The sequence below is a fragment of the Parambassis ranga genome, chromosome 18 (genome assembly GCF_900634625.1).
Source record: "Parambassis ranga chromosome 18, fParRan2.1, whole genome shotgun sequence".
NCBI classification, from domain to species: Eukaryota; Metazoa; Chordata; class Actinopteri; family Ambassidae; genus Parambassis; species Parambassis ranga.
The window spans coordinates 5,647,392-5,661,746 of NC_041038.1; the positions used below are offsets into that span (position 1 = coordinate 5,647,392).

Sequence of the window (14,355 nt, forward strand, 5' to 3'; positions counted from 1 at the left end):
TGTGTGTGTGGGGGGGGGGGGGGTGTTTGATACTCCTCTTCATGCCTTCATGGTTTCCATGCCAACCATATATGCTCTATAATGCCTGTAAGGGTTTCAGCTTCTAACACCCGTCCTCTCCCTTCCATTCTCCTCCATCTCTTCTTCCTTTGACTCCTCTTCCTCACCAGATGGCAGCTGATGGAGTAATGGAAGTGTCATTCATGTTGACGTGGATGGTGATGCCATTAGATTTTTTTGACTTCAATATACAGTTAAGCCACTGGTGTAAAGATTGGATTATAATTCAGTGTGGGGTGTTACAGAGATCACAGATGGATGTGTCATATATCATCTGTGCATTAGAAATTAGAAATTGGCAGCAAATGTGTGGCAGCTGCTCCACGATAACAAATTACTGCGATGCTGTAATTTGATTCAGTGATTTTTAAAGTTAGTTTTACTAAGACATACAAGTTTACTGTTGGTGGTTGGTGGAGGGCCATTTCTTGCATGACTGGCAGAGGAATCTTCTTGCTACCTTCTCAAATCTTCTTCTTCTTCTTACCTTTTTTAATCCTCCATATCTTCTTCTGTCCCTCCATCTTCTCCCTCCTACGCACATCCGTGATGCAACTTTGTTACTCATCACAGCAGGAGACCACTTAGTGTGTACGTGGGTGACACAATTTGTGTGTCTGTGTGTTGTGCAGTTTCTCATTAAGTGTTCCATGATATCATTAAGGGGATAATATCTCCCCCCTTAAGAGCTTTTTATCGCTCAGCGCTGCCTCTGCTGGCCTCCTTTAAATTGGTTTTGTTTTTTGTTTTTTTTGTGCTTCTGCAAAAAAAGCTGATCGAAGGATTTCTGAACCTGCTGGTGAAGGATTGTGTGTGTGTATGTGTGTGTGTGTGTATTCAGACCAACTCATATCGTTTGATCACATGTTGCTCTTCAGGTTTGTGCATTTTATACACTTTCTTGAATCTCTATTAAACAAAAGCTGCTGTGTTAGCAGCTTGCATGCTGATTGATTCATTCTTGTATTTACTTTGATAGTGTGACAGTCGAAGGTGGTGAATTCCTTTAAATTTTTTTTTGTAAAAAATCCTTTAGATTTGGCTTTGTGGTCTACAGATTACAATGTATAAACTCCATTAATCATCAGTACAGTGCTGCCAATGCATGCTGGTAGGCGAATAAATCTAACCGTACAAACAAAAAACACAGAACAAACAATGGTTTCCTAGAATGTGACAACTGCTCATCCGAATTATTCAAGCTTAATAACTCTGCTCCCACAGCATGAGATATGTTTTTTTATGCTTTGAATGACATGAGTGGAGTTTATTTTACAGAACGATTGAATCCATTATACGGCTTAATTGACATGACAAGTGATTACTGAGTTTCATTCAGTTTTGTCGAGCCGATTCAAAAGTAATTTATTTTTTATAATTTTCGATTAATATTTTATCATAGCTGATTCATTTTTATTATAATTAATGTGGGAAAACCCAGATCACCTGGAGTAAAAGTCCGTGTTTATGATACTGTCAGATATGTGGAGCACCATAGACTTCCTGCTATACTGCATCCACCCTCTGTGATGACCCCATCACTGGGCAGGCTGACCGAACTACATGGTCCAGTGCTACCAATACAATATATTAAATAAACTAATGTGGGATTGTAAAGTCACAGTTTACAAAATTAATGAATCTGTTTAGCTATGTTGATGTAACTCAGTAGTGCTTAATGGGTTTTTGAACAACATGAAATGCTGCTGCAGCATAACAGGCATAGTGGCCAGGTGAAGGTTTGCTCGGTGCTCTCCTCCTTCTCTCCTCTTCATCTCTGTTTGAAGCCGCAGCCAGTCTGTTTTTCAAGTTTTACACTTTAAAACTTAAATATTTTACCATCTTGTCTTGCTGCAATTTCTCTGTGTGAATGTGAACAAGAGATTTAGAGGTTCAACCATGACAAAGAACAGTAAAACAGGAGTGTGTGTATTTATCAGCCTCACTCAAGAAAATTAGTTGTTTACTGCTGCTGATCTCTAAGATATTCCTTCTCTCTCTCTCTCTCTCTCTCTCTCTCTCTCTCTCTCTCTCTCTGTCTCCTCAAAATCCACACATCCACAGTGGCTGCATATCAAAAATAGAACTGCAGCCAGAAGAAAATGGAAAGAGATGGAGACAAAGATATAAAGAGAGGTTTGCTCCACTAAGTAATGAAATGAGGTCTTAACCAATCATATCAAACTGCCACTCAGTCATTCACTTCTGTAACAACTGAAGGATAAAAAAACTTATCCATTAAATTGATTTACAGCTTGCTTGATTCAGTTTGGGGCTTTTCAATCAACAATACCTTTTGTTGACCTGTCATTCTTTTATTTCCCCTCCATGCTGCTCTCTGGAAGTGTTATTTCTGGCAGTGTTCATTGAACCTGTGTGTGTCTGTGTTTGGTGTCAGTGTGTTGACGGACTGGGGCGGTAAGGCTACTGTCTGATAGAAGAACTTTCTGGGGAGCAGGTGTCAGAAAGTAACAAAGTAACAAGGTGGATATCTCTCTCTCTCTCTCTCTTTATATATATATATATATATATATATAGAGAGAGAGAGAGAGAGAGAGAGGCAGGGGAGGACAAGGAACATATTTAATATTGTGTTTTTTCAGCCAACATCACCATGCTAATGCTAATACCTACAATATGTATATATAAAAAGTGTTAATTAGATCAAAGTTTATCTGCAGCTCCTGTGAATTTCACAACCAAAGTGTTCTCAGAGCTGTGTTTTTGCTGCCTACAGTCTCATATTAGAGCTCTGCACAAGCACCCATTTTCTAATAGCCCTTCATATTCATTACAGTGCTTTACGTGTATAATTGAAGGTTGAAGGTTGAAGCCTTCTGTGACCCTGAGCACAGCTTTTTAGAAAATAAATAGCTGGGTGCAGCACAGAGGAAGAAAAGGAGCAGAAAAATAGAAAGACATGTGATGAAAGTCTGAGGAAAACAAGAGAGAAAGAAGGAGGAGGTAAGAGGAGGGGTAAAAGAAGAGGAGGACACAGATGGGAGTGCTCTATAGCCAAGTATGAATAATGAAAGCACTACAGTCGGTGTGTTTACTCAATTATTGCTTGCTATGTTTACGACTGTCCCAGGTGTTTAGCTGAAAACATGCTTTCTTGCATGTGTATGTTGAGCTGAGTTGTGTGTGTGTGTGTGTGTGTGTAGCATGAATGTGTGTGTAACTAGTGGAGCATGAATGTGTGTGGGGGTGGCAGCCTGTCTGTTCATACAAACCACAATCTGTGGAATATGTGTAATGTAAAACAAGGGAAACTTTGTGCGTGTGTGTGCATGTTCCCGTGTGATTTGTTTATGTTTGCATCTGCAAGGTAAACAGCTATCCTTCACCGTGTGTTTGTGTGTTGATCTCCTGAGTGTGTGTATTGACTCGTAACCCCTCATATCTCAGTGGAGTCCATGCAGTACACTCTTCCTGCTCTCTGTGCTTTACATTTTTACCTCTTTTAAACTTTTTTGCACTCTTTTTTTAATCTGTCGGTCCTCCTAATTCTGTCTTCTTGCCTTGTCCAATATTTTGATGAGATCAAACCATCAGTGGCAACACCATCTGCTGCTAGCAGATAAATAATCAAATGTGAACTTCAGCACATTATTTTGATGACAGTACAGTGGAACTTAGTGACAAGAAAATACTTTAATCTGGATTTGTATGAAAATGTGCTCCCTAAACTCGTATATATATCGTAATATATATATATATATATATATATATACTATACATTAACTATAGCTAATAGTAGCTGCTCTCATCATGCACAGTTGTCAAACTGCAGTTCCTCCCATGACTTCTGGTGGCTGCCTCCAAAAGCTAGTCAGTTTACTTTACTGCCTGGTACATCAAAATTCAGTTTCCACATAATTTGCCAGTCACTCGTTTCAAATATTCAAATACGGTTTTTGTGATTAAGGGTGTGACCAATACAGGCGATTACTAATCCAGAGCACAATCTTCCTCTTCCTCCACCATTAGTTTAGGTGGGGACACTCTCTGGATGCTGTTACCATGGCAACAGACTCAAACTGACATTTCAGAAGCCCATAGGATGACATCACAGGTTCATCCAGTGTTTGAGTTGTGGAAATGTGCACGTTGCTTCAACATTAATGCAAAGTTTTTGTTAACTTGTCACAGTGTCACTTTATGTAAGATAATAGTAAGATGTTATGTAAGAGTCATTCTAGCATGTGACTGGATGTGATTAAAACAAACCAACCGCTGTCCTCCTTCCTCCCCTCTGGTCCTGCTCTGAATGCATTGGCATGTATGTGTAGGTATTCTTTCCTCTGTTGTTTCACATCTGACTACACAATATTTGAATCTATTTTTTGTCACTGCTGTGCGTGGGCTGCTGAGGCTGATGTGAGGCTGGAAATAGCAAATCCACCCAGTTTTATCCACCACAGCTGTTTGAGCCCACCAATAAAAACAATGCCTTTCCACTTGTCTACCCCTCCATCACTCTCTCACGTTCCTCTCTCCATCCTTCCAGGTATGCTCCACCTTCCATCTCTACTTTTTTTATTTCTCTGTTGAACCGCAGCCTTTTTGCAGCATGATTGTCAACATGACTGACAGTGTAGCAAATGATGACACAACCAAGTGGGAATGAACTCTCTCTTCGCCTCCGTTTGCCAGATACAGATGGATAATTATGATGACGATTATACCCCCCTCAGAGCAAGAGAAACAGTTTTTACATCAGAAATTAGTGATTTAGATTTTCTTACAGTGATGTTTATATTTGATACATTACACAGCAGTGAAATACATTGTGAAGCACACGCTGCTTTGAGGCAGATAACAATGTTTCTCTCTCTCTTTGCTGCCTCATCACGCTGCTATTTTCAAAAGTCCCCTCACCTTTATTTCCAATTTCATTGCTGTATCTTCGAAACTCCTTGTGCTGCGTTTTGGGGCTCTCCCCTCATCACTCTTAATTGAAAATATCTCAGCGGTGTCTGTGCTGCACTTACATCACTGTCAGCTGGGGGAAAATGATATCAGGGCTTGGGGGAGGACGTCAATTTAGCCTTCATCTTCCTCTGCAGGAGAAACAAAACGAGTGGAAGACATGCTGATTTTACTTCCTAATTGTTATTTAAGGTTAGTTAATAAGATGGCTGTGGATTGTGTTGGAGCAGTAGAAGTGACCTGCTGTCTGATTACAGCCTGACGGAGTGAGACTTTCTAAGTTTTAATCAAGTGCTCCAAAGACTTCTGAAGCGAACAACCTTTTATTATGAGCAAGAACATAAAACTGAAAGGGTAATTACTGGAAAATGCTCCCTGACTCTCATCTTTCTTTTCTCTTCTTTTACAGGAAGATAATTGAGGTGAAAATTATTGATGATGAAGAATACGAGAAGAACAAGACCTTCATCGTCGAGCTGGGAGAGCCTGTTCTGTTGGAGATAGGACAGAAACATGGTGAGTCTGTCTGACTGTCTGTCTGACTGTGTGTCTTAATGTATGTGTGTGTGTGTGTGTGTACAAAGAGAATATCAAGAAGCCAGCGGAGGGAGACAAGGACATACTGGCAGACAGAATGAAGTCTTTATTTAACCATGGTCAGAGAGATGCAGGCCTCCTGTCAGGCGTGTCCATCGCTAAGAAACAGGGTGAGACCTGCATTGATCACCTGAAGCCTCCAATCTAAACTCATCAGATTAACGGAGGAAACATTTCACTTTGAACCAATAAGGATGTGGATTTAAAAAACAAGCAGCCCTGAGATGTGAGCTGTTTTTTAAGCAGTAGTGTCCTTGTGAGAGGCAGGGCAGGAATAATAACTCTCAATCACTTTTTGCTGCACTTCATCACCTCAAACACAGAGGTTTAACGTATAATTTCACCGGAGTGCAGATCATTCCTGCCTGACGAACTGCTTCTTCTCTCTTTTCCAACTTTCTGAATCCACACATACTGGACAGAGAAATCTAAAACATCTAAGCTCCTCAACTTTTCTTTTTTTAAAGCGTAAGAAGCTTTCGTTGAAAACTTAAAAAGCTCATTACAGCAGACAGTCAGCTACTGTAATCTCTGGCAGGTGACTTGAGGCTAAAAAGAACCAATTCCAAAAGTCAATAAGTAATTTCTGCAGCTCAACTTGTTGTGCTCTCACTTCTGTAAGAAATTCTCAATTCTGCCACACTGAAAGTTTAAAAGAAGAAGAAAAGTCCTGCCTTCCTCACCTATATTACACTTCTTTGTCTCTTTGCACCCTTTTCGTTCCTTCACTAATTTATTCCTGGCTACAGCCCTGTATAATTTCATTCAGTGTCATTTGCAGAGACTACATCTTCTATACTTTCTGCAAAACAGCAGCAGTGCAGTTAAATGACTTCAGAGCCATCTCACTCTCCTTTCTGCTGTGCTAATGGTGCAGTTTCTGGGATGGAAATGTCAGTTGTTCAGTGTCCTGCATCGATCACCATGAAATTAGATACAGACATTCTGTTGTCTCCTCAGCAGCTGAGCTCTCTGAAAACGCACAGCTGAGAGGTGCATCACACAAAGGGGGTTATGTCACCCTGTGGGGGTCAAACGCTTATTGTTTAAAACATTGAGACCAGGTACATGTGTGGCTGTAGGCCTGCGTACAGAGCTGGATTTTGGCAAGGTCCCTACAGGAGCCCCGACCCAGGTTAGAGGTGCTGATGCTGACAAAGACACGGTTCCTCATCAGGTCACTATGTGAGCAGACAATTTTTATGTCTACCCAATTTAGACAGTCAAGGATGGAAAGCTCAGTCTCTTTTATTACTCTGCCTCTGAACACACACAGACTCTCCTGCTGGAGTGCAGGTCCACAGTCTGCATGTCTGACATGAAGAGCCAACAGCCTGGGGCATGTTTCATTACAAGGGAGTATAATTGGTTTTATAACGCTGTCACAGAGTGAGCAGACTGACACACACACACACACACATTGTATCATATACTGTGCATTGCTTTTCAATTCACAGAGCAGGTTTGCACTGACATACAGACATATAGATGAATGGAGCAGATGATGAATCCTGCGCATGTGATAATAATGAAGATATGAATATGGGAGAAGAATGAAATTCCTTGTGGGTATTTATATTTATAATAACAAACAATGTTTGACAGCCTGGATTTCCCATGTGACATGTTAGTGTTTGAATATTGGACAATTTACGAATTATTAAAAAAAATGAATGATACGTAACGTCTGTATAACCCTACACTGTTGGTCTGTTCACCTCTCTGCCTCCACAGGTGACTCCAATGAGAACAAGCCATTGGTGGGAGCAGAGGAGGAGGAGGTGGCCAAGATGGGCTGTCCCAGTCTGGGTGAACACACACAACTGGAGGTGGTCATAGAAGAGTCCTACGAGTTCAAGGTATTCGTGGATATTGCTGTTGTTTTTCTTTGTCCTTCTACCAGCTGTATTTCATGTCTGTCAAGTCCCAACTGTTTAATCCCTTCAATTCCAAATAAGGATCAAGAAGTTGAAATCCAGCCAGTTAAACAATATATTAGCTATTTAATAAATACTTTACATCGAAAGTGCACTTTACATTGGATCATTTTAATTGTGTAGCAGTGAAACAGTTTGTACTCCAACTGTGTTTGTCAGTGTTTTACTTTACTTTAAGTGTTACCCATAATCCTTTGTTCACAGATTTCATTTGCTCATTTGTCCGTTTTACCATCTTGTATGTGTGTGTGTGTGCAGAGAGCTGTGAACAAACTGCTTATGATGGCTGAACAGGTTTTTCTTTTTCTTTTTTCTGTGCATGTGTGCATGTTCCTCAGTCCAGACGTTACAGTCTGAAATGTTGTGATAGTTCTCACACCTCATAGGTGACTGCAAAAATACAGCACTTTTCCCTTTTGATGCTGCCTTTGGCACAGAGTAGAACTCCATGCAGGATGATCAGTGTAAGCCCTGTCAGCTGAGTGAGGATAATGACTGCTGGTGCTCTGCTCTGTAGCTCTTGTGAGCTCTTCTGCATCAACATCTTTTATTATTCTTCTTCTTTCTCGCTGCTTTAAAGACAAATCTCAAACTAGCATGCCTGAAGGTGTTTCCTAGATTTAACAGGGAGCACCAGTGAAACAACCACTTTCATGGCATCCTATTAATTAATATATCATATAGCTCAGAGTTATAAAATACACACTCTCTGTAATGTGGGCTTTAATTAAAAGGGTCACATTTTCCTCTTTCTGTGTGGCTGCGAGTGAATTAACAACTTGAGGGTGGTGTCTTTCCTGTTCTTCCTGGTCTGTGCGTGTGTGCATGTTTTTGTTTGTGTGAATGTGTGTGTGTGTAGAGTACAGTAGATAAGCTGATCAAGAAGACAAACCTGGCCTTGGTGGTGGGAAGCAGCAGCTGGAGGGAGCAGTTTGTCAGTGCGGTTACCGTTAGTGCAGGTAACACACTCCTGAACATTTATTTAATGTATATGATCACTGATAAGTCTCTCTGGATGTAGAGTTCGTTGCTGTCACTGACTTTTGACATTTTTGGGAAATTTTCCTCTAAAGAAGGAACCTACCTAAGCATAACTGTTGGAAAAAAGTTGGAGCAAAGATGTCTTAATCTTAATATCTTAATATCTTAGGATATCTTAATCCTCTGTCATGGTTGTTTAGTCAGCTATAAATGACTACTTCATGCTACGGGATGAAGCTCGGCTGGTTTAGTCCATACCAACAATGATAATTTCAGGAAGTAAACTGCTAAAGCTTATTTTGAAGAACAGCATCCCCTGTTTTTAGAGAAAATGTTGAACATTAGAGTACTTGGTAGGTGGCTGTAGGGAGAGCTCTTTATGCTAAGCTAAGATAAGCTAATTGCATGCTATGGTTCAGGTTAAAATGCTGCAGCTGAAGTTTATTTGTTCCTAAAGGAGATGACGATGAGGAAGAGAGTGGCGAGGAGCGCCTGCCATCCTGCTTCGATTACATCATGCACTTCCTTACCGTCTTCTGGAAGGTTCTGTTCGCCTTTGTCCCGCCCACAGAGTACTGGAATGGCTGGGCCTGCTTCATCGTCTCCATATCACTCATCGGCGTCCTCACTGCAGTCACCGGTGACCTGGCATCGCACTTCGGCTGCACGATAGGACTGAAGGACTCGGTAACGGCCGTGGTGTTTGTGGCGCTGGGAACATCAGTGCCAGGTGAGGCCAGAGAGAGTGATACAACACATAGGAAGCACAAAAAAATAAAGGGGAGTTTACAAGTTTATATAACAAATAAAAGGAGGAGCACTGGGCCTTCCTTTTCTATCTGATTTCAATATTCAGCTGCCCTCGTCTGCAGGCTGGAGATGAAATTGAACAGTAAAAGCCCGGCTCATCACAGCCTTCAGCCTGGGCTTGTCTCCACCCGGAGGGAACACGCTGTCCCAGAGCTTTAATTCAATTCCCCTCCTCATTCCCCCCTGCCAGCCACTTTATTGTTGCCCCTCTGTATGATTTATAGAAATGGCTCCTCTGCTACTCTTCCGGGCGGTAACTTTGATGGTCTGCGGCGAGGTCTCTGGAAAGTGTTTTAATCAGTTCCTTCAACAGCCATGTTGTGTTGTGTGGATGAGAAGCTGTAAACATGGATTTCATATCCATTATCAGCTGTCACCAAACATGTTTGGTGGCTTTTCATTTTTCTTCTTTTTATATTCTGCCAAGTTTTATCTCCTCATCCTCTCATAGACCAGCACACGTATCTGCTCGTGCCCCATCACGGTCAATTTATTATTCCAGCTTGGTGTTACTTTGCTCCTCTCTTTTTTTTCCTCCGCTTATTGGGTGTTGTGTTTTTGCTATTGAATCATCCATCATTCTGACCTGCATGTGTTGGGGTGCCCAGGTGTGTGTGGGTGAAAATGTGTGTTCTCTCAGTGGAGGTGCTGCGAGTTAGTGTGCAGGTCATTATAACTTCCTCTGGGAGTGTTTGGGTGTGAGTGTGAGAGTGTGTGATCGCTTTAAAACTTGTTAGAGACTCTCACCTTCTCTCTTGTTTTCCTTAAACCCTTCCCCCCCCACCCTCCCCCTCTGGATTCATTAGAGCATTTGTGAATTATTACATCAGAGACACACTGGAGAATTATTGGGCCAATTTACACCAAATTTGCCGATTCAGGCAATTAGAGGCCAAATGCTGATCGGGGGGCTCTGTGCGAAGGCTGTGCACTGCAAAATGTTTCTGTTAAAGAGCTCATTGGTAAACAGCTGAGCCATTTAAATAGTTAAGTGGGATTTGTTGGTGAACAACACTCGCACAGATTCTTCCCTAGAGAGCTGACATTGGTTTAAAGGCTTCATCTCACACGCTGGTACATCATCGGAGGAGTAAAAACAAACCGGCCTCACGACGGTCGAAACCCAGCTCATGTTCCCTGCATGAAGTCACAGAGTTTATACTTGCCGTTTTCTAAGCTACAGATGGCTGTATTGATTTTTGATGGTTGCTTTCAGCATTTTCAGACCTGTGAGGCTGTGGTTTGTGTCACAGACACTCTCAGGATTGAGGCTGTGTAAACCCAGAAGATGAAAATAATCAAGTTAAACAATCTACAGTTATGGATAGTTATCAATACGTCAAAGTGACAAAAAGTTCAGTTAATATAAATAGATCCTTTTATTGATTATATCAATGATATGGAGTGATATGACTTTATATTTATATTTCTTTATATTTAGATAAGACTGGAGTAGAATATAGCCTAGTCTAAAATAGCATAGCTATAGCATAGCAAGTTTCATGACCAGATCCGATCCATTTCTGATCAGCCCTGTCAGTCTCACAGTCTCTTTTTGTGTGACCCACCAGCAGGATTATATCGCTTCCATCCTCCTAAAAAAGTTGAGCGGATATTTTCATGTTAGGATATGAGTTTCAACTAATCTTGCAGACATTCAAATAAGAATTGAGACTCATCTCAGCAGCCTGTGTCTAAAAATAGAAATAAGCCGACATACAATAACTGGCAGCTGTTTCCCTGGTGTTCCCTGCCAGCCCAGTTGTAGAGTCTCTGTGCTTCTCATCCAATTTCTTCTTATAAAACATAATTAAATATTCAGCATCAGAGAGCTCACTCATGCACACTGATTGGTACATGTTGATGCCGCTATGTGACTATGAAGACTCACAATGCTTCTTCTCCCCCATCCAGACACCTTTGCAAGCAAGGTCGCCGCCATCCAGGACCAGTACGCAGACGCCTCCATCGGCAACGTCACAGGCTCCAATGCCGTCAACGTTTTCCTAGGCATCGGCGTGGCGTGGACCATCGCCGCCATCGCCTGGCGCTCTAAGGGCCAGCCTTTCAAGGTGGACCCAGGAAACCTGGCCTTCTCAGTCACTCTTTTCACCATCCTGGCCATGGTGTGTGTGCTCATACTGCTGTACCGGCGGCGGCCAACTGTGGCCGGTGGCGAGCTGGGCGGGCCACGGACTTGCAAGTTGCTGACATCACTGCTGTTCGCCATGCTGTGGCTGATTTATATCATGCTGGCTTCACTGGAGGCCTACTGCCATATACCAGGATTTTAAATAGAGGAGAGAAAGGGAGAGAGACCCACTGCCAACATGAAGAGATAGAGAGAAAGAGAGAGAGTCAATAGAGGATGGGCTTTGTGGCAGATCTTTACATTTTGTTGCTTCCAATCAGCTGGCTGCTGCAAAGAAAAGTGAAGCAGGTAAAGTGAAGCATAAAGGTGAGAGCTCACAGCAACAACACCAGAGAAGCAAGAAGTGTGTGTGGTGTGATGTTGATGGGGAGAGAAGATGAGGATAAAAGTAAGAAGAAGAAGAAGAAGACTTGGGCAGCCTCTTCACACTCCCTCTCTCACTCTCTCAGTCTTCACAGTTTTGCGGTCGTCATGGGAACACTTTTTTGAACTGTCGGTGACTTTAAACCTCTCTTTCCATTAAAACACACTGGCTGTCAATCAAGAAACACACACACACATACATTTGTGGGCGAGATGATAACTGACCGCTTCTTTCTGGATACACTGTGCAAAAATAATCCTTCTAACCCACAACACACACTACAGACTCTACACACTCCTCCACCCCTCTCTCTTGCCTTACTTTTAATCTCCTCTGTAGGAATAGTTGTGATAATGAAGCGCCGTAGTCGCCGCCAACTAACCTCCTTTTTTTATTTGAGCCAATCCCAACCTCCCCCCCCTCCCCACTAACCACACTTTTTTTCAATTTTAATGGCGTCACGTGTTGATGTTGTTACCGTGCAATTGTAAAAACAACAACAACAAAAAGAGATATATACATGGAGCATGCCAGGGAAGAGATAAAGAACGCTGTCAGGATTGGACGTTGGATCAAAAAGTCCAACTCCAAACAGCTGATTGTTGCAGAGCTGAAGCATTGCGCATGTGTGAGGTGCACTGTTTACACTCCAAAACACGGGGAAATGTGGAGAGACTTATGTAACATGGAGAGACGTCAATAACATGAGAAGGACCAATCCGGATGAAGAACAGAGACTCTGACGGCAATTATAAAAGACAATGACGGTGTTGTTGATGACAAATCAAAACTATGACCAGTGTTTCTAATTGTACATGATAATATAAAAAACTTTTAGTGATGTGTGTGAGAAGACATGAATATCTCATTTATGTTAAGTCACCCTATGTGCAAGATGATTTTTTTCATTTTTGTTCTCAGAAACTTTGCAAGTGGACTCATGGACTGAAAGGAGTCAAGTGGGGAATCGTATGGCAGCTCTGAAATATCATGTGACAAGGATGTGTCTTCAAAAGTCTCTGTTATCCAAAGATTTGATGGAACATTTGTCACAGATCACGCCACAAGCTTCTGGTTGTAGTCACTAAAAACAGTTGTTTCAAGGGTAAAACTCTGCTATTTATTTAGTTCTTGTGAACTGTTGGTGCGTGTGAGAGTCAGACATGGTGTGATATTAGCTGCTGTTCCTGTCTGAAGAAGTGTTGACGCCCAGATTTGCATTACATCGTGGTAATACTGCAGTCCTGCCCTGAGGCTGGACTGAAGCGGGGCAGAAAAGGCAGCATATGGCCTGTCAGTGCGGATCATTCTTAAATTAAATGCATTCTCCTTGTTAAGAACAGAATGAAAATTGGAACTGTGCAAGATGCCGTTTTTCTCCTCAGTTGCCCCCCATGCTGATTGTAAACTTCAAGGAAATTTCTCCTCACGGAAACAACAATTTACCCACGTTCAGTCCCACCTATATGCAGCTCAGCCGTGACCAGCCTCAGTCAGAGCTTTCAAAAAACAGAAGAGGGTTAATATAGTCCCCAAAACAGTGACATCAGCAGGTCCTCAAACAGCTGTTGTCTATCCCACATGCAGTGATGCCATCTTGCTCTGTTACTTGACTGCAGATATTTAACTGTGCTGTCCAGTTACCACCTGAAGAGCTTCTCTGGAGTCAGAGCGTGTTCGGTGGTATCAGGGCTGCAGCCTGGATTTCAGAAAATACTCTGAAGATACTGCTAAAAAAACAAGTTTGGAAAGTGGTTCCTTTGAGCAGCTGGGATGTAAACAGGAAGTCTACTGGTACAGATTTCAACCCAGGCCCACTACAAGTGCTCACCCTGTATGGTCAAAGGTCCTTTGGACAGTGTTTTAATTGAGCATTTGTCTGGTGATTCCAGCTTACTGTGCCATGAAGTCAGTGAGTTTTGCAGGTCGGATGCCAGTTATCTTCACTGTCTGTTGCATGCAGCTCTAAAATGTTGAGCAACAGTCTGTTATTTGTTTTTATTTGCTTCTCACTTCTCAGTTCTCGACCTTAAATGTCACCAAACTCATGTCTAATATAAATTTAATATATCTGTTTTTGTTTGTGGGTGCAGCTCCTACCCTGCTGAGGCTCCAGGACACCTGCCGAGCCTCCTTTTTTATTTTTTTTTTCTCAATGACTTACGCTTTTCTAACAGTTAGCAGTTTAAGAATGAGTGGGCAGGATAATAGTGCTGCTGACGCCACAGGAACACAAGAATACTGGGACAGATTTAGAAATGTAGGCTTTTAAAAGGTTGATAAAGCTGGATCCATACTCCGCGAGACAAAGAGCGGAGAACGCGCTCCACGGGTGGTAAGAGATACAAAAAAAAGGTCTTTTCCGCACTGAGGTACCATACTCCGCGAGACGCGTGTGTGCAGAACTCCTCATACGGCCCGCCCACTAAACTATAAGGAAAGACTTTACTGAGTTTTTTTACACACCACAAGGACTTGTGCCATGGCAAGAGGGCATTATACAGAGAGGGTGCCTGCAACAG

The 14,355-nt window shown here is 42.1% G+C and overlaps 1 protein-coding gene across 3 annotated transcripts in view; it reads left to right on the forward strand.

The window, feature by feature from the left end:
* Nucleotides 1–14,110, forward strand: part of slc8a4b (solute carrier family 8 member 4b) — a 72,458-nt gene extending 58,348 nt beyond the window's left edge. For 2 of the 3 annotated variants that reach the window (XM_028429447.1, XM_028429448.1), the window contains exons 12-17: nt 5,402–5,508; nt 7,324–7,448; nt 7,785–7,820; nt 8,386–8,485; nt 8,965–9,237; nt 11,232–14,110. In XM_028429447.1, coding sequence (XP_028285248.1) covers nt 5,402–5,508; nt 7,324–7,448; nt 7,785–7,820; nt 8,386–8,485; nt 8,965–9,237; nt 11,232–11,611 — 1,021 coding nt within the window. In that variant the 3' untranslated portion in view covers nt 11,612–14,110. The remainder of the gene's footprint in view (nt 1–5,401; nt 5,509–7,323; nt 7,449–7,784; nt 7,821–8,385; nt 8,486–8,964; nt 9,238–11,231) is intronic. The other variant, XM_028429449.1, reaches the window with a different exon arrangement.
* The last annotated feature ends 245 nt before the right edge of the window (nt 14,111–14,355 follow it).